At 42.3% G+C, this 22,287-nt stretch overlaps 1 protein-coding gene across 5 annotated transcripts in view; it reads left to right on the forward strand.

Annotated features, from left to right (window-relative positions):
* The window catches only part of NLGN4X (neuroligin 4 X-linked), a 250,699-nt gene that overhangs the window by 211,377 nt on the left and 17,035 nt on the right, over positions 1-22,287 (forward strand). For all 5 annotated transcript variants that reach the window (XM_006114116.4, XM_014569037.3, XM_075915432.1 and 2 more), the window contains 2 exons: positions 15,093-15,278; positions 17,239-18,028. In XM_006114116.4, coding sequence (XP_006114178.2) covers positions 15,093-15,278; positions 17,239-18,028 — 976 coding nt within the window. The remainder of the gene's footprint in view (positions 1-15,092; positions 15,279-17,238; positions 18,029-22,287) is intronic.

Consider the following 22,287-nt stretch of genomic DNA (forward strand, 5'->3'; position numbering starts at 1 on the left):
TTGATTACCTTGGCTACTTGGATCACAACAGCTCCCATTGTAGATTTCCCCATTTTAAATTGATACCCAACTGACTAAGAGCTGTCTGGCATTTCAAGCTTCTATAAGGCCACTTGCTTCTCCACTGTCAGAGAAGGTCTTATTCTGATACTCTTGTGCTTCAGGATGGGGGAAATGCTGCTGAGTTTCAGCTACAGTAATCTGGCATAGCTCTGTACGTGCCAATGGACTATTGCCATTTTACACCAGCTATGGCTCTGCCCCAGTCTTTAGAAAACTTCTGTAAAAATGTATCCCATTCCTTTGATATTCTACTCGCTCCTTCCTTAGATAACTCATATTCAGTGTACACCTTGTGTTACGAAAATAGCACTCATTATGAAGGATTCTGTAGGGGCTGCACAGGCCCAAGATGGCAGGGTTATTGCACAGCCCCTCGTATCACCACCACTTCTTCAGCCTATGGATTAGACTAGCAGCCATAGCAGGGACTTGAAAAGATGGTTTTTAATAATAGTACTTAGCACTTTTCATCTAAAACTCTTTTTGTCCATACGTCTCACAGTGCTCTGCAGGGAAAGGAGAAGTCTCCTTTTCTCACTTTGTCGATGAAGATGGAATTGACCATGATCTACCTCAACAGCTCATTTGTGTCAGCTTTCTCTCAGCCATTGCAAAGCCTGCTTTCTCAGTGTGTTTGGCATTCATAAGCCCCACTATACTGCTCCTGCTGCCATTCTCTCACATTATAGATGTGGTAGAATTCAGGTGGCTCACTGGGGTGTACATGAGCCACCCATAGCAAAATTTCCTATTACTTTTTTTCAGTGATGCTTTATGATGTTTAAAATTTGCCTATGAGCATTCTGATTCTTTCCTGTTCCCCTGCTTCCTACAGTCCCCCAAAAGTACAGAATATTCTGTCAGGACAAAGTACAAGCTCAAGATAAAAACAATGCCATGAGTAAGATAATACCAAAGTCAACAATTTCATGTTTGAACATTGTGATGGGATTTTGAGTCCCTTGGTGGAACCAACCTAGGCACATTTTTCAAGTCATATTTAGGAGGTTTACATGCAAACCCATTAGAAAATTGGAAGGCACTGCTGTATGCATACCTTCCACTCATTGCTTTGAAAAAAGTAACCTTTTCTGGAATTGCAAAAATGCAAGCAAAAAGGCAGGCACATGCCACAGAGCACAGACTCTTGCAACTCATTTATACTGTTTTTGTCATATTTCTGGACAGCTCTTGCACAAGTTAATTTTTGTGAGCATTTTGCTTTCTGGACGAATTGCAGCAGATAAGGCAGGTTTGGATAGCAGGTGTGAGGGGGCATAAAGACAAAAGCAATATGGAAGCAGAGAGATGACAGAAATATTGCAGCAGCAAGAGAAGAAGGAAAATGGACTAAAACACACTAGTTTGTCTGTTTATCCTGCAGATTTCCTGATGATTGATTTATCACTATGGTGTCCTAGCTGTTCAGTGTGGACTGCTGAGCTGGATGTTAGTCTTTATGGAAAGGTCATATCCTGAGCTAATGAATGCAATTCGTAAGCTTTTTAAAAGGCTGCAAGAGGAGGAAAAAAAACCAAAGGATGAGAGTGTTATTTGATTTCAAGAATTACCTTCCCTAGATATTATAGTGCCTATTAAAATATTTGATACAATGAAATTTTATTTTTATATGTAAAAATCAGGATAGTGACCAAATGTGCTCTACTAGTTTACTCTGTTTTAGAAATGATTGAAATGTAGCCGTGTTAGTCTGGTGTAGCTGAAACAAAATACAGGACTATGTAGCACATTAAAGACTAACAAGATGGTTTATTAGATGATGAGCTTTCGTGGGCCAGACCCACTTCCTCAGATCAAATAGTGGAAGAAAATAGTCACAACCATATATACCAAAGGATACAATTTAAAAAAAATGAACACATATGAAAAGGACAAATCACATTTCAGAACAGAAGGGGGATGCAGGAGGGGGGAAAGGAAGGTAAATGTCTGTGAGTTAATGGTATTAGAGGTGATAATTGGGAAAGCTATCTTTGTAATGGGTAAGGTAGTTGGGGTCTTTGTTCAGTCCCCCCCCCCCCCTGCGAAGAGTGTCGAATTTTAGCATGAATGCCAGTTCAGAGGATTCCCTTTCAAGTACAGATTTGAAAGTCTTCTGAAGTAGGATGCATGTGATTAGGTCATTGAGACAGTGTCCTTTCTGGTTGAAATGGCAAAAAACTGTTTTTTCTTTGTGATCCTGTCTAATGTCTGTTTTGTGGGCAAATGTGTTCATTTTTTTAAATTGTATCCTTTGGTATATATGGTTGTGACTATTTTCTTCCACTATTTGATCTGAGGAAGTGGGTCTGGCCCACGAAAGCTCATCGTCTAATAAACCATCTTGTTAGTCTTTAAAGTGCTACATAGTCCTGTATTTTGTTTTAGAAATTATTGTTCTTGTATGGTGGGGGGTTGCCTTTTTTAATCTTTTCTACATTTTAAGGGATTTTGGTGTCTGTGCTTTAAAGTCCTGAGATGTTAATAAGGTTTATTAAGAAAGTTGACTTTTGTTTTGTTTTTTAATGCTTGCTTTTTATATACCCTTTTATATATCCAGCATAATTCTTGTCTATTTTCAGAAGGAGTTTTTATGGTATCCACTACAATATACATTTAGAACAAAGAACTGAACCTATAGGCTAATAGGGTATGTGGCAGCATTTGTCCTTGAGATCAGAATGGGAAATATTTCTCATCAAACCAGATGGGCTATTAAAGGGGCCCACCTGCTAGATATCACAACAGAAGGACTCTTTGCATTTGAAGGTGTCCCTAGCTTCTACTTATCTTTTTCATAGCTTCAAGTCTGTTACACCTTGGCACAACTACAAAAGATTATGTTTGTGATCATGCAGACTGTGTATACCAGGCAGGATGATTCTAAGAAGAGGATGAAATTCGCATATAGCAGTTCATGTTTTAGTCAATTTTTTTTTTTAAATACAATAGGGCACATTCCCACATTTTTTTTCCTATTTAAAAAGTAGTATAGTGTAGGCAAGCAGTGCAGTCACTGTTAAGGGAAACAATTTTCTTCACATTGTTCTTTTCCTCACTTTAAGCAGCTCCTTGTTCACAACTTGAGATCATGATGAGGATTTTGGTTTCAAAATATTTAGACTACAGTGGTCTACCAGCTTTGCAGGGGTGACACTGAAAAGTTTTTTGCCTTAAACTTTAATTACATATGTGTTTTGTTTAGCTGGCTGCTGCTCTCCATCATTCACAGCAGGTGTTGATATTGAACTACCCAATCCCACTTCTGGCATTTGTGAATCAGTAAGGAAGCAATAGAAATGGAATAAATGTGGAGCTAAAGATTAGTGTGTAGTTTCTTACTACTGTTTCATCTGGATTCACTCATTCCAGGTGGTGCTAAAGGAAAACAAAAAGCATATAAGCATTACAGGGCTATTCACATCTGCAATTTGGGTCTACAGCCAATCTTATCATGGAATTTATATGGACCTCTCCTGCCCTAAGCCCATGTCCTAGTCCTGAGCCCGTTGGACCCAAACACCCTCACAGAGCCTGTACCCTGAACCTCCTCCAGTACCCCCAACTCCCTTCCCCAAACTCAGCTCAGAGCCCTCTCACACTCCAAATCCCTTAGCCCAAGACCAGAGCCTGTGCCCCAACCCTCTGCCCCTGCCTGGTGAAAGGGAGGGAGAATGGGGGAAGGAGGAAGGGAGGACGGAGTGAGCAGGGGTAGGGCCTCAGAGAAGGGGCATGAATGAGGCATGGCAAAGGCATTTGGGTTTGAGGTAGATCCTGGATTGCAGTTAAATTCAAAAAGTGATCTTGTGCTTAAAAAGGTTGGAGACGACTGCTCCACAAAGAACAAAATACCAGATTATCCCATTTGGGAAATGAAAAAGAATTGTCATAATACCGTGGTCCCCAACATGGTGCCCATGGGCGCCATGGCGCCCGCGGGAACATTTCAATGCGCCCGCCAGGTGCTTGGGGTTGGCCTGGCCCCGGGCACATGGCGCACGGGCGCTTGCGGGGGGAGCACGCTTGGCGGGGGGAGCGCCGGGAGTGCGGCACTCGGCGGGGGAGGGCGGGGGCGGGCGCCGGCCCCAGGCACACGGCGGGGGGGAGCGCCGGCCCCGGGCGCGCGGCACTCGGTGGGGGGGGGAGCGCCGGGCGCGCGGCACTCGGCGGGGGGGGGAGCGCCGGCCCCGGGCGTGAGGTCCTTGGAGGGGGCCCTGCCCCCGGGTGCGTGGCTATGGGGGGGCCCCGCCCCCGGGCGCACAGCTGGGGGGGCCACCCCCGGGCACGCGGCAAGGGGGGGGCCCGCCCGGGCATGCGTCAAGGGGGGGCCCGCCCCAGGCGCGCAAGTGTCCCCGCCCCCTGGCGCCCGGCGGGCAAATGGCCACGCCCCCTGGCGCCCGACAACCTCAAAAGGTTGGGGACCACTGTCATAATACTTTGTTACTGGAAAGATTTATAAAGAAAGTGAGATGTGAATGCAAATTGCAAAATATATCAGTAATTATAAGGGTTTTTTGGTAAGGGTGATACTATGATGGACTGGAGGATGGACCCAAATCACAATATTACATTTGATAGAAGATTTACTGTTCCAAAAAGGCATATATCATAATTGTTCATAAATAATTTTATAAAGTGACCGTAATGCTCATGAAAACAGGCAGACTAATAGACTTGAGAAGGGAAGTCCACTGTCTGCAGGGCTGCCACAGAATGAAGAGTAGCAATGAAAACTTCCTCAGATTGAGCCAAATTCTCACTGGCTACGTCTAGACTACATCCCTTTTTCAGAAAAGGGATGTAAATTAGATGTATCACAATTGCTAATGAAGCGGGGATTTAAATCTCCTGTGCTTCATTAGCATAAAAATGGCTGCCGCTTTTTTTCGGCACGGAGCTTTGTCGGAGAAAAGCACCAGTCTAGACGCTGATCTTTCCAAAAATAAAGCCTTTTCCGAAAGATCCCTTATCCCTTATTTCAGGAGGGATAAGGGATCTTTCGGAAGAGGCTTTATTTTTCAAAAGATCAGCGTCTAGACTGGCGCTTTTCTCCAACAAAGCTCCATGCAGAAAAAAAGCAGCAGCCATTTTTATGCTAATGAAACACGGGAGATTTAAATCCCCACTTCATTAGCAATTGCAATACATCTAATTTACATCCCTTTTCCGAAAAAGGGATGTAGTCTAGACGTAGCCAACAGGTTTACGATGAGTGAAGTCAGTGGACTCACTGAATACAGGCAGTCCCCGGGTTACGTACAAGATAGGGACTGTAGGTTTGTTCTTACGTTGAATTTGTATGTAAGTCGGAACTGGTACATATTTTGGGGGGGGACGGGGAGCTGGAGTTAGGTGGAAAAGACCCTGATTCTCATACAACTTCCTTATTCTAAGAAAAACACATACTGTTTTGATATGAAGGTTTTTTTGGTTGATATTTTAATTAAAAATTGATCATAAGTTTCAGTGTTTCATGCTATATCCAGATCTTCCTTTTGGGGTACCTGAAAGATCCCAGTTATTCATTTAATAGTCAGAATCTTTGTTTATTATAACTAAAAAAAGTGTATTCAATGCATATTACTGTTCCAAATAGAATTTGCTACAGATGGTTCAGTGAAATGGGTATTAAGTGTAATCAATAGTCATTGGAGAGCACAGTGAAATATTGATACAATCAAAGCTGTTGTTGTATTCTGCTGAGCAGAAAATGGAAATCCCTTCCTGTGAAGTGTGTGTGTGTGAATTTATCCACAGGATTCATTTTAAAGAAAAATTCTGTGTTGGGAACAGGAGTTTAGCCACAGGTGGGTCCTCATTGTCCACTCACCCACTTTGCAACCAGACCCATCCCCTTGGGGCTTACCCTGCTTTGCTCCAGCCAGGGTGTGGGTTTGGGACTTATCCCCTCTTCCCTTCTGCCCTGCTCCTCCCCATTCTTGCCCACCTACACCACTGGGTAATTTTTCAGCTTCACCTCTGCCAGGCTGGAAGGGACTTGTTAATTTCATGTGACACTAACAAGATACTTGCAGCTCTAGTGCTGAAGAGGGAAAGAGCTGTTGCTCCCAAGGTGGGGACTGTAACACAATGGGTCTCACTGCCTGCTGCTCCTGCTGTTCCCTAGGAAATTTATTTTTCCACTCTAGGGTGCTCCCTTTTGGCTGGTGTCTTGTTCCCCCCAGCAGACCTGCGTCCTCCACGGCGAGAAAAGCCACTCCGCGTCTCCATGGTCTGCTGGGGGGCGGGCACTAGCTCCGCGTCTCCCTGGTCTGCTGGGGGGAAGCGCCCCCCGCGCTGCCGGAGGCAGCGACAGTGGGGGAGGTACCCCGCACTAGCTGCGCCCCCCTCCGTTTGTAACTAGGGATCCAACGTAAGTTGGATTGATGTAACCCGGGGACTGCCTGTATATTCACAACTCTATAAGGGTATGTCTACACTACCCTCATGGGCTGTGTCCAGACTCAGGGTTTTTTTCGGGAAAAGTAGCCTTTTCCCGAAAAAACTTCCCCTGCGTCCAGACTCAAGCCGCGTTCTTTCAAAATAATTTCGAAAGAACGCGGCTTTTCTTTCGATGGCGGTAAACCTCGTTTCACGAGGAAGAACGCCTTCTTTCGAAAGTTCCTCTTTCGAAAGAAGGCGTTCTTCAATGTAAATAGGGCTTCCTCGAAAGAGAGCATCCAGACTCGCTGGGTGCTCTCTTTCGAAAAAGCGGATTGCTCTTTCGAAAGATCCGCCTGCAGTCTAGACGCGATCTTTCGAAAGAGGCTCTTTCGAAAGAAGCCTGCAGTCTAGACATAGCCCTAGTTCGAACTAGGAGGGTAATGTAGGCATACCCTAAGAGACGCTACTCTGCCCTGCCAATGTGTCTTTCTCTTGCTCCTGTAGAAGCAATAAGCTTCCTTTTTTTTTTTTTTTTGGTCCACAAAGGAGGTCAGGTTAGCTCTGGTAGTGTTCTTCCACTTTGAACTCAATTAATTGGAAATGGGAGTGAAATCAACAGCTTGTTTCATGGAAACCATTATATAGTTATAATACCTCACCAGTGTTTACCCAGTGCCCAACCTAGAAGAGATTTCACTAACCCATCCAAGGGAAAGACTTTATATTCCTTTAGCAATCTACTGAATTACTTTTATATACTGGGACAGATCCTCAGCTGCAGCAGTGCTCTACAAAGCTCAGCTGGTAGTAATATTTATGCTATCTGTTTCTGAACCTGGCAAGAAGCCATTTCTGCCCCTGGCACAACTCAGAGAAACCTCATTGATATAAAGGCCAAAAGGAATCACTGTGCTCATCTAGTCTGACCTTCTGTATAACACAGCCGTAGAACTTCCCTGAATTAATTCCTGTGTGAACTAGAGCATATCTTTTAGAAAAAAAATCTAATTTTGATTTAAAAATTGCTGGTGATTGACAATCCATCCTGGGCCTTACACCACAGGCACTGGTCAATTATTCCAATGATTTATTTTAACCCCATGGTTAAAAATGTATGCCTTCTTTTCAGTCTGAATTTGTCTAGCTTCAAATTCCAGACACTGGATCTTGTTATAGTTTTGTCCGCTAATTGAAATAACCCATTATCAAATTACTGTTCCCCATGTATGTAGTTATAGACTGTGATCAAGTGAACCCTTAACCTTTCCTTTGTTAAACTAAATAGGCTGAAGTCCTGGAGTCTCTCACGATTAGGCATGTTTTCCAATACTTCAATTATTCTTGCTGCTCTTTGAAACCTCTCCATTTTATCATCATCCTTCTTGAATTGTAGACAGTAGAATAGGGCAAAGTATTCCAGCAACAGTAGTCTCTCTTCTCCTATTTGGGATTTCCCAGTTTATATGTCCATGGATCACATTAGCTTTGGCTACAGGTTTTCTTTGTAAATGCATGCTCAGCTGATCATTCACCCCAAATCAAATCTTCCCAGGATAGATTTTCCCCTTCTATAAATATAATATACATTCTCTGTTACTAGATAGTAAATATAATTTTCATCTGTCTGTATTAAGACATGTAGTGTTTGCTTGCACCCAGTTCCCTATGTGATCCAGATTTCTCTGCATCTGTGCTGTATTGTCATAATTATTTACCAATCTCCTGATCTGCAAACTTATTTATCCTTGCAAGCTTCCCTAACTGCTTCCCCAAATTTTTTACATTACAACCCCTTTGCCCCGGCCACAGCCCCTCATATCCTTGAGCCAGACCCGGGAGTGGAGCTATAACTCTGGGATAGATGGATGTGCACAAGGGTAAGGGGGTACGGGCTGCAACTCCCAGCATACGACTGACAGCCAGGTACCCAGGTATAGGACCAACAGCCAGGCCAGCATCTGGGACTCTGGGTGTGGAACTAGGGCTAGGGCCAGGCATGGAGTACGGTGGTGCTCTCTCTCCTTTCCTTTGGGTGGTTGGCCTGTGCCCCAGCCACACTCCCCAACTTTCCTCAGCACCCCTATAGGGGAACATGCCCTACAGATTGGGGTCCTCTGCCTAAGGGGATCATTTTGGCAACAGCACTTCCAGCAACATCTTCTTTACCTTGGCCATGTCACCAGTTGTAGTGGATAGGAAGGGTTACTGTGAAGATATCCATGCCATCTGAAAGCCCACGGCACTGTTTGAGGTGGCTGTGTGGTTTCAGTGCACCACAAAATCATGCAAAACAGACAGAGCAGGTCTAAGTACCCTGTGCATTCATTTTACAAGCATACAGAAGAAGAAGAACATCCCAGGCTTTTCCTCTTACAATATATTATTTTTTCCTTCTTGATTCCAGCTCCACTGGTATGTCAAAGAATAACTTTTTCAATCCAAAGAAATTGCAGCTGAAAACTTAATTTATCTAATTTTAGAAGCCTTATTTTAAAACAGTTTTACTATAATGACCATTGAGATGTATTTTTGTATTTGTTGTTTTTAAAAAGTGTTTGAGAAATGGAATGCTGCATGCAGTTGCAATTTACGTAGTAAAACAAATCACAATGAGTCCTTATGTGCTCTTCCCATTATCCCACAATTATATGGGAGACTATTTTATTTTTAATGAAGTCATGGTTTAGAGAGGGAAAAACAGTAGTGAAGACAGGAACTGAATATTACAGTTTGGTTCCTTTCTATGCCTTTATATGAAAGGAGCTCTGTGTTTACTATTCTGAGCTTTAGACGGTTCAACCATCTGTTTCATTAATAGGGATGGAGGAACCTTGCAAAGTTCCAGCTTCCATATTCTATCCAAAAAAAATCCAACCCATAGTATTCTAATCCCCATAGCTTGGGTTTTTATTTTTAAGAGTCATACAGTGAATTGGAAAAAAAATCAAAATGCATTTAAAAAATATACCAGATTCCTGAAAGTCCATTGTAAGTTTCCATCTTTGAAACAAAAGCACAGTCATTTATATTAAGCAGTACTTAGTGACTCTTTACTTTATCCCTCTAAAATCTATAAACTAGCCCACAAAAAAAGAACCAAGCTGGTTTATGTATTTCCGTACAAAGAAATAATCCCTTGCCTTGAATCTAAAAATGTCTTTGGGCAAATATTATGATCTGGTATTCAAAGCATGAAAGAATATGTAGCCTCATCAAGAGAAGGCATATTTATTCATTCGTTTTGTGTCGTGTGGGGTTGCCGCTTTGCCTTGATTAGTTTTTAAATTAAGAAACCTTGCTCTTGCAGTTAATGAGGATCAGCAGAGAACTACTGAAACAAAAAAAATCTTTCTATGTTAAACATCAGATGTTCATTGATGGCTATTTAATTCAGTCACCTTTTAGTACATTTATAAGAAATTCAAAATCACAAAAATTGACCAGCTTTAGCTTGAGTCTGATAAAAGAACTAAAATGCGGTCTGGGCTCTACATATTAATTACCTTGATGTTTTAAAGGCTACAACAGTCACTTTCTCCCAGGGAGGTCATAGTTCTGATTTAATAAAAGCTTATGAATTGCAAAATAATATAGAGACTTTGTAGTGGACTGCAGCAACAAAACCAGCAAGAGGGTTATTCTTTGCTTGACCACCCCACAAAAGATAATAAATGGGCATGAGAAAAAGACACATGCCAGTGCTGAAATAATTTGTTCTGGCATTTATGCATTAATAGGTTCTTTCTTCAGTGTTAAATGGAAAAGAGAAGATAGCACTACTTTTATAACTACCATGCCTATCCTGACTAAAGAAGTTTTCATAAGTAAGCTAACATAAAAGGATCTTTTCTAGCAATGACAGTATGATTCATATAGTAGTAAACTCAAGCAACTGTTTCAAGATGAATGCAAGTGCTTATACAGCAGTTGTTGGAATTAAATACTAATTAGTAATTGCTAATTAAATATCAGAAAGTGATTTTGGTGCGAGTGCATTTCACTAAATTGTGGCAAATCTTGCTTTAGCATTGTCAGCATTTATGATGCAGCATTTATAATTCAAATTATATACAATTCAAATTATATATCCTAAATGTGGAATTTAATCCCTTGTTTAAAATGCATTCCACTCAAGGATATTATGTGATTTTGCTTTTAAATCTTTGCACAAATTTTCTGTACACAGTTGGAAATTGTATTGTTGACCATGACATGGAAACACTAGCGCTGAGTTTAAAAGCTGCCATTTCTATAGTCTAATTGCTTTTTCTTGTTGTTGCAGTTGTTGTTGTTGTTAAGATTCCAGCCATGTGTATTTAGAAGTAACTTCTGGGCACTAAAGTAATAGCCAGAGTCACAACCAACATATCTATGCTCTCTTAGCAAAACAGTTCAAATGGACCATGTTCGCAAGGCCCAGAATTCAGTAGAGTTACTTATGCTGCTCAGAGCTGTCATATCTTGTGACCAAACATTTTAGATCCTCAGAGTGAGGCAGTTGGGGGATGTGCAATCCAAAATTGATGTGCATTTTTTTTCCTAAGGACCTCAAAATTTCCCCACAGAGCTCTCTCTCAGCAGAAAGAAGATCTTATTTCACACTAAGGGGCCATCGGTGAGTGTGATGCTTCAAGTAAGCTGGTTTCAGAAAAACAAAATTAATCACAGACTGCTGTGCTGTGCCGGATTAGCTGATTGACAGCACAGCGCGGTGGCCCTTTTTATTTTAATGAAGCGGAGATTATTTAAATCCCCTCTTCCTTGACTATGTCCTTGACTATGTCGAGTAAGCTACTTTACATGGCTCCATCGACGGAGCCATGAAGTCTAGACACACCAGACTGCAGTGTGCTCTGGTTGCCCTTGCAGATGCCACGGCACTGACATCATAGAGCCAGAGCTGCTGCAAAGCAATGTCAAGTTCACAGGCCTAGTGTTGAGCCTCATGGTGCAATTCATCCAGACTGCCCACATGTTGCTCCAGTAGGCCAATGATCAGCCCGACCCAGAGGATCTCTTCACCCAGGTCCTGGCACTCCTGCTGCGGCAAATGCCCCTAAGCTCCCTGGACACCATTGAACACCAGGTGTGGCAGAAATAAACCAGTTTGGACTGGTGGAACTGCATTGTTCTTCAGCAGTGGGATGACCAGCAGTGTTTACAGAACTTCTGCATGCAGAAGGCCACCTTCCTGAAGCCCTGAGAATGGCTCCTCCCTGCCCTCAGGTAACAGGACACCTGACAGCAACCTACTTGGGTTGTTAAATATCAAGTAATTGACTAATCAAATAGTCAATGCATTTCAACAATGTGCTGCTATAGAGAGTCATCGTTCTAGGCAACATTGACACCACTGTGGATGGCTTTGCCACCATGGGTTTTCCCAACTGTGGGATGAGGGGCATAGGAGGCATAGGAGGCACGCCCAACCCCATCCTGGCCCCCGACCACCATGCCTCAGACTATATAAACAGGAAGGGTACTTCTCGATGGTGCTGCAGACCCTCATAAACTACAAGGAACAGTTCATGGACATCAGCTGCGAGTGATCAAGGAAGGTGTACAATGCTTGCATCTTCAGGGACTCCTGCCTGTTCCAAAAAATGCCCACCAGCACTTTTTTCCCCAACCACACCATCAAGGTCAAGGATGTGGACATGCCCATGTGCATCCTGGGTGACGCAGCCTACTCCTTGCTCCCCTGGCTTCTGAAGCCTTACATGGGCAGCATGGACCCCACCAAGGAGGGGCTCAGGGATGGGGCTGGAACTGATGCCTTCTTTGGTCAGCTTTGGAGGCTTTGGCTGCCTCGAGGTCCCACTGCCTCATGTTTGTGGGCCCCAGCGGCCCCTGGGAGAGGGTGGGGAAAGAGGGGAAACCATAGGGGCAGGGCCGGGGGCAGGAGGTAGCTGGTGGTCTGCTCCATGCACGAGGCCATGTGCTCCAACACCAAGGTGATGGAGGAGCACATGGCTTTGTGCTGGCTCAACAGCTGGTCCCAGGTGGTTTTACACTGCTCCTGGTCTGTCTGGCACTCCTCATGGTCAACGGCCCACTCCTGGCACTCCTGCTTGACACCCCAGATGAGGAACTACAGGCAGGCCATCTGCTCCCTTATTAGCTCCTCCCAGGTTCTCTTCCTCCTACAGATCCCACGGAGTTGGAAGATGATGTGGGAGGTGTTGGACATGCCACACTCACAGCTGGCTCAGCTCTGAAGAAAAGTTACAAGGGCAGTCGTCCCTGGAGAAACTGCGTATGAAGCCTAGCACTAATCTCTGAACCAACTCCGAAGGTCTCAGTTCAGATGATGGTGCTATGCTTTGACCAAGGCTATCTGTTATCTAGACAGTGGGCACTTTCCTATAGGGACACGGACAAACCAGGGAAGCATCGCTACATCCACGGCCTGGGGACAAGCAGGCATGAGAAGGTGCTGGCCAGGGTAGGTGCCTGAAGGCAGAAGGGGGGGACATGATGTCTCAGCCTCCTTCCATGTCTCACACACTCTGGGACCGGCATTGGTGGTGTCCTGCAGAGAGAGAACTTCTATCCCTCCCTGTTGGAGGGAGGTGTGTGTGAGCAGAAAATCCTTCTTGCTAAAGAGAGTGCTACTGAGGTTCCCTCCTCTACCTTCCCCCAGCAGGTTCCCATACAGTCTCCTCTGCATCACCACACTTGACCGGGAGTAAATACTGCCTGAGTATGGTTATGAGCCTGTGCTATGAGTGGCACTGCTGTGTGGTTACATTACCCAAGCCTACTTAGTGGTGCCTTGTCAGAGAAAGGTGTCCCACCATGAAGGCCTTAATAAGGCAGGCCTCTCCAGTAACCTTATGAGAAGGACCAAGGGGTTCAATGCTTCAGACTGGCACTCTATGTGCACCTACATGTACAGGCTGTTGTTGACCCCCAAGGCTGAGTAGGTCAAGCAAGGAGCATGCGGTCCCCCACAGACCATCACCTGCCCCTGCGTATGCATAGGGAACGATATAGAACTCACCTGAAGTGCTTTCACCTGAAGTTCATCCGATGCCTGGGAGACATCGTGGGAGGGGGGAACTGGCTCCGGGGTAAGGAGCAGCTCCTGGCTTGTGGGCATGGTCTCGTCCTCCTCCTCCTCCTCCTTCTCCACCTCCACAACCCCACCCTCATGGAGGATAACTCCAAGCATGTCCTATCTGGACTCAACAATGACAGGGGAGAGGTCCCATGGATGGCATTGAGATGGTGGTAGTACCAGGCACATGTGCAGTGCCACCCCAGAATGTTCACTTTGCACTCCAGGCCTGCTGGAGCTCCTTTATTTTCATGCAGACCTGGTTGAGGGTCTGCGTGTGTCCCTTCTCATCCAGGCTGGCAGCTATGCAGCCATAGACATTGGTGTTTCTCCTCCTTATGCGGAGATCCTGGAGGTTGGTCTCCTTGCCCAGACCTCAGTGAGATCCAGGATCTCTGCACCAGTCCAGGCCAGTGCTCTCTTGCGTCCCTGGCCACTTGCAGCCGAAGTTGCTGCAGGAGTGCTGGCAGCCATGAGGGGGCTCAGAGGGAGCTCTGGGGTCTAACATGACTCCTGGGATGAGTGCTGTGTAGCACAGGGTTGGCAAGGCTGTCCTCATGCCACAAGCCCTTCTTCTGCTGCCTGCTGCTTTCAAAGCTCTGCAGGAGAAGGGGAGCAGTGGAGCCCGCAGGTGTGGCCAGAGCAGTCACAAGCGCAGCTGTGAGTAATTGGTGCAGGCCAATAATTTCAAAGTAGCTGTATCAGAGAGTCCACACTAACACTAGTTTGAAATAACATGGAAAGCAGGAGTACAGATTTTGGAATTACCATTCCATTATTTCAAAATAACGGGCTTGGTAGCATGGCTGCTTCACTTCTGTCAGAATAATGGGAGTTATTTCAAAATAACTCCCTAGTAAAGACCAGGGCTAAAATCTAATAAGTATCATATAGGAGCGAAAAAATGGAAAACAACCTTTCATGAAATCTCCAGGAAAAGATTTGGAATCTGATCTGTTCAGATGAAGGCTGGATGTTCAGGTACGCACAGCTGAGGATTTACCTGCTATTTTTCTTGTAAATATCCTTAGTAGAATTGGATTAAGTGTATTTTTTGTTAAGATTTTAACTTTTGTTTTACTTATTTTTAATTTATTTTAGCCATACTTGTCGCTGAGGTGTAGAAAGATTATACGTTGCAGAGCTGCTCAGTGCTGGACTATTTTGGACAATGCCAAAAGGAAGCTAAATGAATGTGCAAGGAATCATTGTCTTCAATGAAAGAACTGGTGTCCTATTTTTCCCTGGGTTTTATGGCAGCACAGTGCAATAACACCATATGGATGAGGGGATTTTTATGTTACTCACATGAAGATTTATCAAATTTGTAAAACCTTCAATCTTCATTGCTTCTTGGACTATACTGAAAAAATGTGGTTTTTTTTGTCATCATGCATGACATCTGCAGTAGGGGGAACATGTTCTGTATTTTTATGCTTGCATCAAAGACATGTAGCTAGGACTATGCCCTTTTATTTAAAAAAAATGCAGGATAGAAAAAAAGGGACTATGTGTTGTGAATATGTGGATGCCCCATAGGTAATTCTGTGGCTGTTGAACTAGAATGGTCTTTTCTGCCTTATAGGTTTTCTAAGTACTGGAGACCAAGCTGCAAAAGGCAATTATGGATTGCTAGACCAAATTCAAGCTTTACGATGGATTGAGGAAAATATTGGATCCTTTGGAGGAGACCCAAAAAGGGTTACTATTTTTGGATCTGGAGCAGGAGCATCTTGTGTTAGTCTTCTAACACTGTCTCACTATTCAGAAGGTAATGAACCTTTTGGTAAAATAAAGGCAAAAGGGATCCTTTTAAACATAGTGCAATGTTTGTAGACTGATGCCAGGGTATTGGCACTATAAAGTAGAAGCTCAGAATTATATGATGTCAACAACTTAAATGAAATACATGCTGGGCAGTATTCCAGCTCATGCTTGGCAAGCCTACATTATGCTTTTTATTATGGCATGAAATCAAATTTAAAACTGACATTGGAACTTTACATTAAAAAGTGTCCCAGGAAATCTACATTGATTAGTCTATATAACGTTTTTTTCCCCTATTCCCTCTTCCATCAACAATCTGTCCTATCTGAAATAAAATGGGACAGTGAGACTTTTTTTAATTTGCAAGATAGTCCTGTTTATGTACATCAGACCTACATTTTAATGCCATAAATGCAACACAATTCTGTCAAAAAAAAAAAAAAAAAAAGAGTAAGCCTCATATATGTAGAGTCTGATCCTGCGCTCCATAAATGCACAAAGTCTTATTGAGTTGTAATACAAATTTGAGCTGCAAGACTTTTTGGCCCTCAAGTAAAAATGCACTAATATACAGTGCAGGTATTAAATAATTCTACAGAAATATTTCTGTAAGTATGATCAATAATAGTGTAAAAAATTAGAAAAAGACTATAATTGTTTAAAATCTCTGATATGTTTATTCTGCCTTGCTCCTCCCATTACATTAACACTTGGAGGAATCTCTAGGATAGAGAGCTAGAGCAGGCGATAATTACAGCAGGTCTGATATCAAGCATGCCTTCTTTAAAAGTAGCTAAAATTATTGCACATATTGATTAAAAAATAGGCCATAATGAGTAAGATTGGGCTATAAACTGTGCCAGAAGCAAACAGATGGAGTGATGAAAACCTTCACTGATCACAGGCTTTCCATAGTGTAATTTGTGCAGTAAGTAATAATCATCAGATGTATTGATCACAGTCAGTTTTCACCATATATGTTTCTAAATATTTGGAGAGAACGTCTGTCTTAGTCATTTCTAGTGCACAAATCTAACACGGTCTGTAAGCACTTTGTAGTCTGTATACATACCCTGGCTAAGGCATGTTAGACGGAATATTTAAATAGCACATTTCAGTGTTCCCACTGGGAAGAAAAACAAAAATCAAAATAACCCAACCAAGCAAACAAACAAACAAAAAAACTGACGGGAATGATTCACAGGTATGCTGCAACTGCTTTGTTACATTCTGATGGCACAAAGCAGCACTAAATCCAGACTGGTGATTGCTCTGCACACCAGAGAATAGAAAAGCAACCAGAATGCACAAGGTGAATCTGGCCTAGAATTTTCAAATCCTTTCAGAAAAATTCAAATATATTCTAATTTATCTGAATAGTTAATGATAACAGGAAATATATATATAAGTTGGTAATGAAAAATTATGTCAGAGCAGAAGGATCCTGGAAATCAAGCCTATTAAACTGATTTTAGCTGAGCATATTTTTGTTCAAATTATATGATGCCTGGATTCTCTAAAAGGGAAAAAGGGAGTATATAATTTTCCTTTGACCTTTAAACTAGTGAAGAGCATATTTATGTGAGTGATTTACATGCACAAGGGAATATGTTTGCTTGTAGCTGGCACTCCTTAAAAAATGCAAAATATTAAAGAACTACCACTGTGAAAAAGTTGGGGTATGTTTGTTAAAAGTATGAGGTTATTGTGAAAAATATATTTTGTCCTTGAAATACTAACCTAAAACCATCATGCTTTATATATATGACCATCAAGAATTTGAACTAGAAGCATATTAAAAGCTACAGTGAAAAGGAAGCAATTAGCTAAAAAGTAAGTGGAAATAGAAATTAAATACAGGAATTGACGTCCTTTAGGTATCGTACAATCAAAGTATTCTTTGCTCACTAAAGCAGCTTTTTTATATGTAATTTCATTTGCATTTAAACAATTTGCACCTGCAGGTTTGTTCCAAAAGGCAATCATACAGAGTGGAACAGCCCTGTCCAGCTGGGCAGTGAACTACCAGCCTGCCAAGTACACTCGGATATTGGCAGATAAAGTGGGCTGCGACATGCTGGATACCACTGACTTGGTTGAATGCCTTCGGAATAAGAACTACAAAGAGCTCATTCAGCAGACCATCACTCCAGCCACGTACCACATTGCCTTTGGGCCTGTGATTGATGGGGATGTGATTCCAGATGACCCTCAGATTCTAATGGAACAGGGAGAGTTCCTCAACTATGACATAATGCTAGGTGTGAACCAAGGGGAAGGCTTAAAATTTGTGGATGGCATTGTGGATAATGAAGATGGGGTTTCCCCAAATGACTTTGACTTTTCCGTCTCTAATTTTGTGGACAATCTGTATGGCTATCCAGAAGGGAAGGATACACTCCGGGAGACCATTAAATTTATGTACACTGACTGGGCAGATAAAGAAAACCCTGAAACACGAAGGAAGACTCTGGTAGCTCTGTTTACTGACCACCAGTGGGTTGCCCCAGCTGTTGCTACAGCTGACTTGCATGCCCAGTATGGCTCTCCAACATATTTCTATGCATTTTATCACCACTGCCAAAGTGAAATGAAACCAAGCTGGGCTGATTCAGCACACGGTGATGAAGTTCCTTATGTGTTTGGCATTCCCATGATTGGTCCCACCGAGTTGTTCAACTGCAATTTCTCCAAGAATGACGTCATGCTCAGTGCGGTAGTTATGACATACTGGACAAATTTCGCCAAAACTGGGTACGTTTTACATCTTTTTTATTCATATGATTGCTCTGAAATACTAAAGTTTCCATCATCATGGTCCCAAATGATTCCTCTTATGAAAGAGTCGCAGTAGTAACTGCAATCATTAATGTAGGATACTGCTATAAAAAGGTCTAAGTAATATATATTAAACCAATAGTTTCTCTTTTAATCTATATGTGAAGAATAATGCAGTATCCTTTACTTTAAAGTGGGGAAATAAGTAAAAAGGTAAATGTCTATATGGACATGAGGGTTCAGCATCGTGCTGTAGATCAAAGGAATTGTTTTTACTGCAAGAAAAAAAGTGATATAGATCATACTTATTCATTAAGACATTCTCTGGTTTTTCATAAAGGGAAGGGAAGTTTTGGAGAAGTAGTTTGAGTCAATGGGTAATTTTTTCTGGTTGGGAGTCAGAAATGGAATAAAAGTTAATTTACTAGAAACTAGTAATCAAGGAAAAACTCACACAAATCTGTTTAGGTGGGAAGGAAAGGGTTTTAAAAAAGGCCAATTAATTGAAAGACATTAATGTTGTGCAGATAATGCTGAAGAAAAGACCTTCAAAGCAACTTAATAAAAGATGCTATTAATAAATCCTGTCCACTAAACCTTCTCTCTGTAGGAATCTTTTAAAAATATTTCAGAGTTTTACTTAAAAAGAGAGAGTTTTTTGGTTAACTTTGACTCTTTGATACTAAATTAAAATATGGCTACTTGTGACACTGTAAATCTTTCCAATGAACATTTAGTGGCAGGATTGGTTTCCCAAAACTGTAACTCTGCTGCAGTGCAGTGAACAGTCTGCAGCAATAGAGAATAGGTTCAGGGATAGCTAACATTCTACCACTCAGCAGCGTTGCAGATCTGATGATCTTTAATAAATCCAAATGACATTCTGGAGAAAGAAATGTTTGAAGCCTTAACTAAAACGTGGGGTATGAACTGATTGAAATATAAAATGTTGCATCCTGGTCACTTTGCCAGCTAAGACAAAACCAAACCTTTTGCTGTGGTATGCACCTGACAAACAGTTGTTTTTCTGTGTACGGACTGTGCAATACTGTGGTGACAGTGAAGAGGTGATAAAATATTTAAGGTGAATCTGTCAACAAGAAATCACAGGCACTGGGATGGGTGGACTACTAAAAGGAAAACTGATGTAAACAAGTGTGTAATCTACATGATGCTGTGCTGTACCAACTGCTGCATTGCATGAACCTGTGACAGGGCTCAGAAGCAGAATTTTTTTCAGTGATTAGATCTGGATCAGTATGGATAAAACTACCCACATACATATAGGGATTCAGACTCTTAGAAAAATACCTCAGAGGAATTGTTATGTAGGATTTCAAGACCTTCTCTGTGTAGTTTTTATTTATAATTATTTGATTATTTTCTCCATAGTATGTGAACAAATTAGACTTTTGTGGCTGTTTAAGCCTTACAAGAGCTCTTTACTGCTCTATCTGTCACCATTACTCTTAATTTCCAGGCAGGTCCTGCTCACTGCTACTGGAGAGCTGATTTTAGCAGAATGTTCATACCCTTACCCAGTCCTCCGGCTGTGGACTGACAGTCATATTGTACCTCCTAAAGACTTCACCAGTGCTTCCGAAAGGTCATTAATTTCTTCCAAAGCACCCAATGATAATATGCTTAGTAAATGGAAATGAGACTGAAATACAAGATCTATTCCGTTATGGATTTGCTCTTTTATAAGCAGTCTGGGAAAAAAAAAGGATTATAAGTATAGTCCTCTAGCTATAAAATTCCAGTTGTCCTCTAGAAAGGAGATTTTTTTTGTATTGTTTTAGCAGAAAATCCAGTTTTATTCCATAAGATTTGTCATTTAGAAGAAGAAATCCCCTTGCAGATAAATGGAATCTTAAACTCTATGAGGATATTTGCTCTTCACTTCCAACACATCCAACTGAAATGAAAAAGGGGGATTTTCTATGGCAGGGGAAAATGTCATCTGATAGGCTATAAAACCTCTAACTGAGTTTATACAGGGGACATATTTTACATATGTCTCCTATCCAACCTCCCACATACAATTTGGATTCCAGGTATGCAGTCAGGCCTTATACATCAGAAGCACCTGATACATTTAAGATTTTTATTTTTCAGTCATTGTTTCATGGTTTTATCCATATTTTACTTCACTGCTTTGGTTTTGTGCCTACAACTACACATATTAAAAATCTGTTTGCTGTGAGACTATAATACTGCAGGGTTCTCTATAGCTGAACCTTAAACATTAAAACTGCAGCCTGTTTAAAAAAATACTTTGGACACACTTCCAGGGACCTGGATATCTCTCACACTTAGGTGGCATCTAGGAACGTACTGTACAATTACTGTTCAGTTAGTGCAGTGCTCTGAAGGGCTATGCTGTGCGTTTAACTGACACACACCACCTGCTGCTAAAAACCACATACTGTTTATTGGGTCTACTGCCAACGTTAGGTTTGGAGGGCAGGTCAATACTATAAAATCACTATGTGTCAAAGACACAGCAAAAGGCACAGTACTTATATTGTGTTTTACTTTGAAGTCAGTAACCAAAGCTAGAAAACAAAAAGTGACAAATAAAGTGACTGTTTAGTGATGAACAGCTCATGCTTGAAATGAACACTTGAAAATTGCAATTTTTGATGGTCCATTACCCTTTTCAGTGCTAAAACTATGGTTTTTACCCTTCATTCACCATCATCTTGGCCTCTGAATATACTCATCAAAGGTACCCCTTACCAAAGTCAACCCTTAAAAAAAAGGGGGAGGGAATATGTTATGGAATATATTCAAAAAGCTGTGTTTGGGGGAATCATAATTATATATTATGTTAATTAACTTGCACAGTACACTGTAAAATATTATGAAAAACAGTCTGCATGAGATTTTCTTAAAGATCTGCTTCTCCGGATTTATCCTGCTGTCTTTGTACAATTAGTATTCCCATTAAACTTAATTGGGAGTTTTACATGCTCAAGGAATCAGTCAGATCCTTCAGGCTTTATTAGACCCCTCCCATTGTAAGAACAGTGGGAATGGGATACAGGGAAAAGGAAATGTTGTTAGTCAGCGATGGGCAACCAAGGCTAGTGAGTAGGCCGCATGATTGGCCCTCCATCTCAATGGGATGCAAGATTGAAATCGGGCTTGTGCACAAACCGTAACCCCAAGAATAAGATTAAGTACATTGCACTTGATTCTCCTTCTTTATCAAGCCTTTTCCACACAAAGTGATCCAGGGTTAGTGACAAATTAAATTGCCACAAAAGGAACATACAGAAGCAGAGGGAGCCCATGGCCCTCAGACTGTTGTGTGTAATTAGCATACACCTCACAGATGTCCTCACTTTAAATGTACGACACTTCTCATTTCAAACTGTGAGGGAAGGGGAGGAGTGGGGATGGGGTGCAAATCAGCCAATTCATGGCACTTTGTAAGTTCTGAGAGGGAATGGAGTAGGTAAATACAGGGGCCCTGCACATGTGAGGTGTGGGGGCAGAGTGTGTGTGGGGGCCACACATAGAACCATGAGGAGGTTGCCCCTTCTGCCTTTCCCAGAGCCTTCTCTTGGCCCTAGGAACTATTTCCACCTGCTTCTTATGACACAGAGGAGAGTCCTCAGGGAACAGGTATTGGAACTCCCCATTTTTATCCACCTGACCAACTCACATTCTTCTGCTTCCCAGTTCTTAAGTTAGTTGAGTGGAGCATATAGGCATCACAGGATAACTGTTTCCATAAAGAGGGAATGGGTCCAATTCACCTGTGATTTGCTGCCTCTCTGTGGGGCCTGGTCATCTGGTCACGGACACCTGACCTCTACCAAAGATCCAGGCAGTAATTAAAAAAAAGGAGCCAGAAAGAGCTGCATGTAACACAAGAAGGCAGTAGTTGAGAGCTGGTAGTGAAGAGAATTGGGGCAAGAGAGAACTGGATGAGAACTATTTAGAGAGCGCTGCAGTCAGAGAGAACTGGCCAGATCTGGCAAACTCTCCCATACAGAAGGCTTTTGAACAGGATCATAGGTGAAGACGGAGAACCAGCTCAGTCACTGCAAGCTAAGTATAAAACCTATAAGGTTTATTTTGGAGGTTCCCACGAGAATGGATAGAACTTGAAGGCAGAGATCTGAGGAGTAGAATGCTTCAAGGGGAACCCTCTTACATGAGGTTCTAGTTGAGGGCTTCAAGGAAATGGCTGCAAGAAGAACACGGGCCAGAGGTCAAGGTTC

The sequence above is a fragment of the Pelodiscus sinensis genome, chromosome 1 (genome assembly GCF_049634645.1).
Source record: "Pelodiscus sinensis isolate JC-2024 chromosome 1, ASM4963464v1, whole genome shotgun sequence".
NCBI classification, from domain to species: Eukaryota; Metazoa; Chordata; order Testudines; family Trionychidae; genus Pelodiscus; species Pelodiscus sinensis.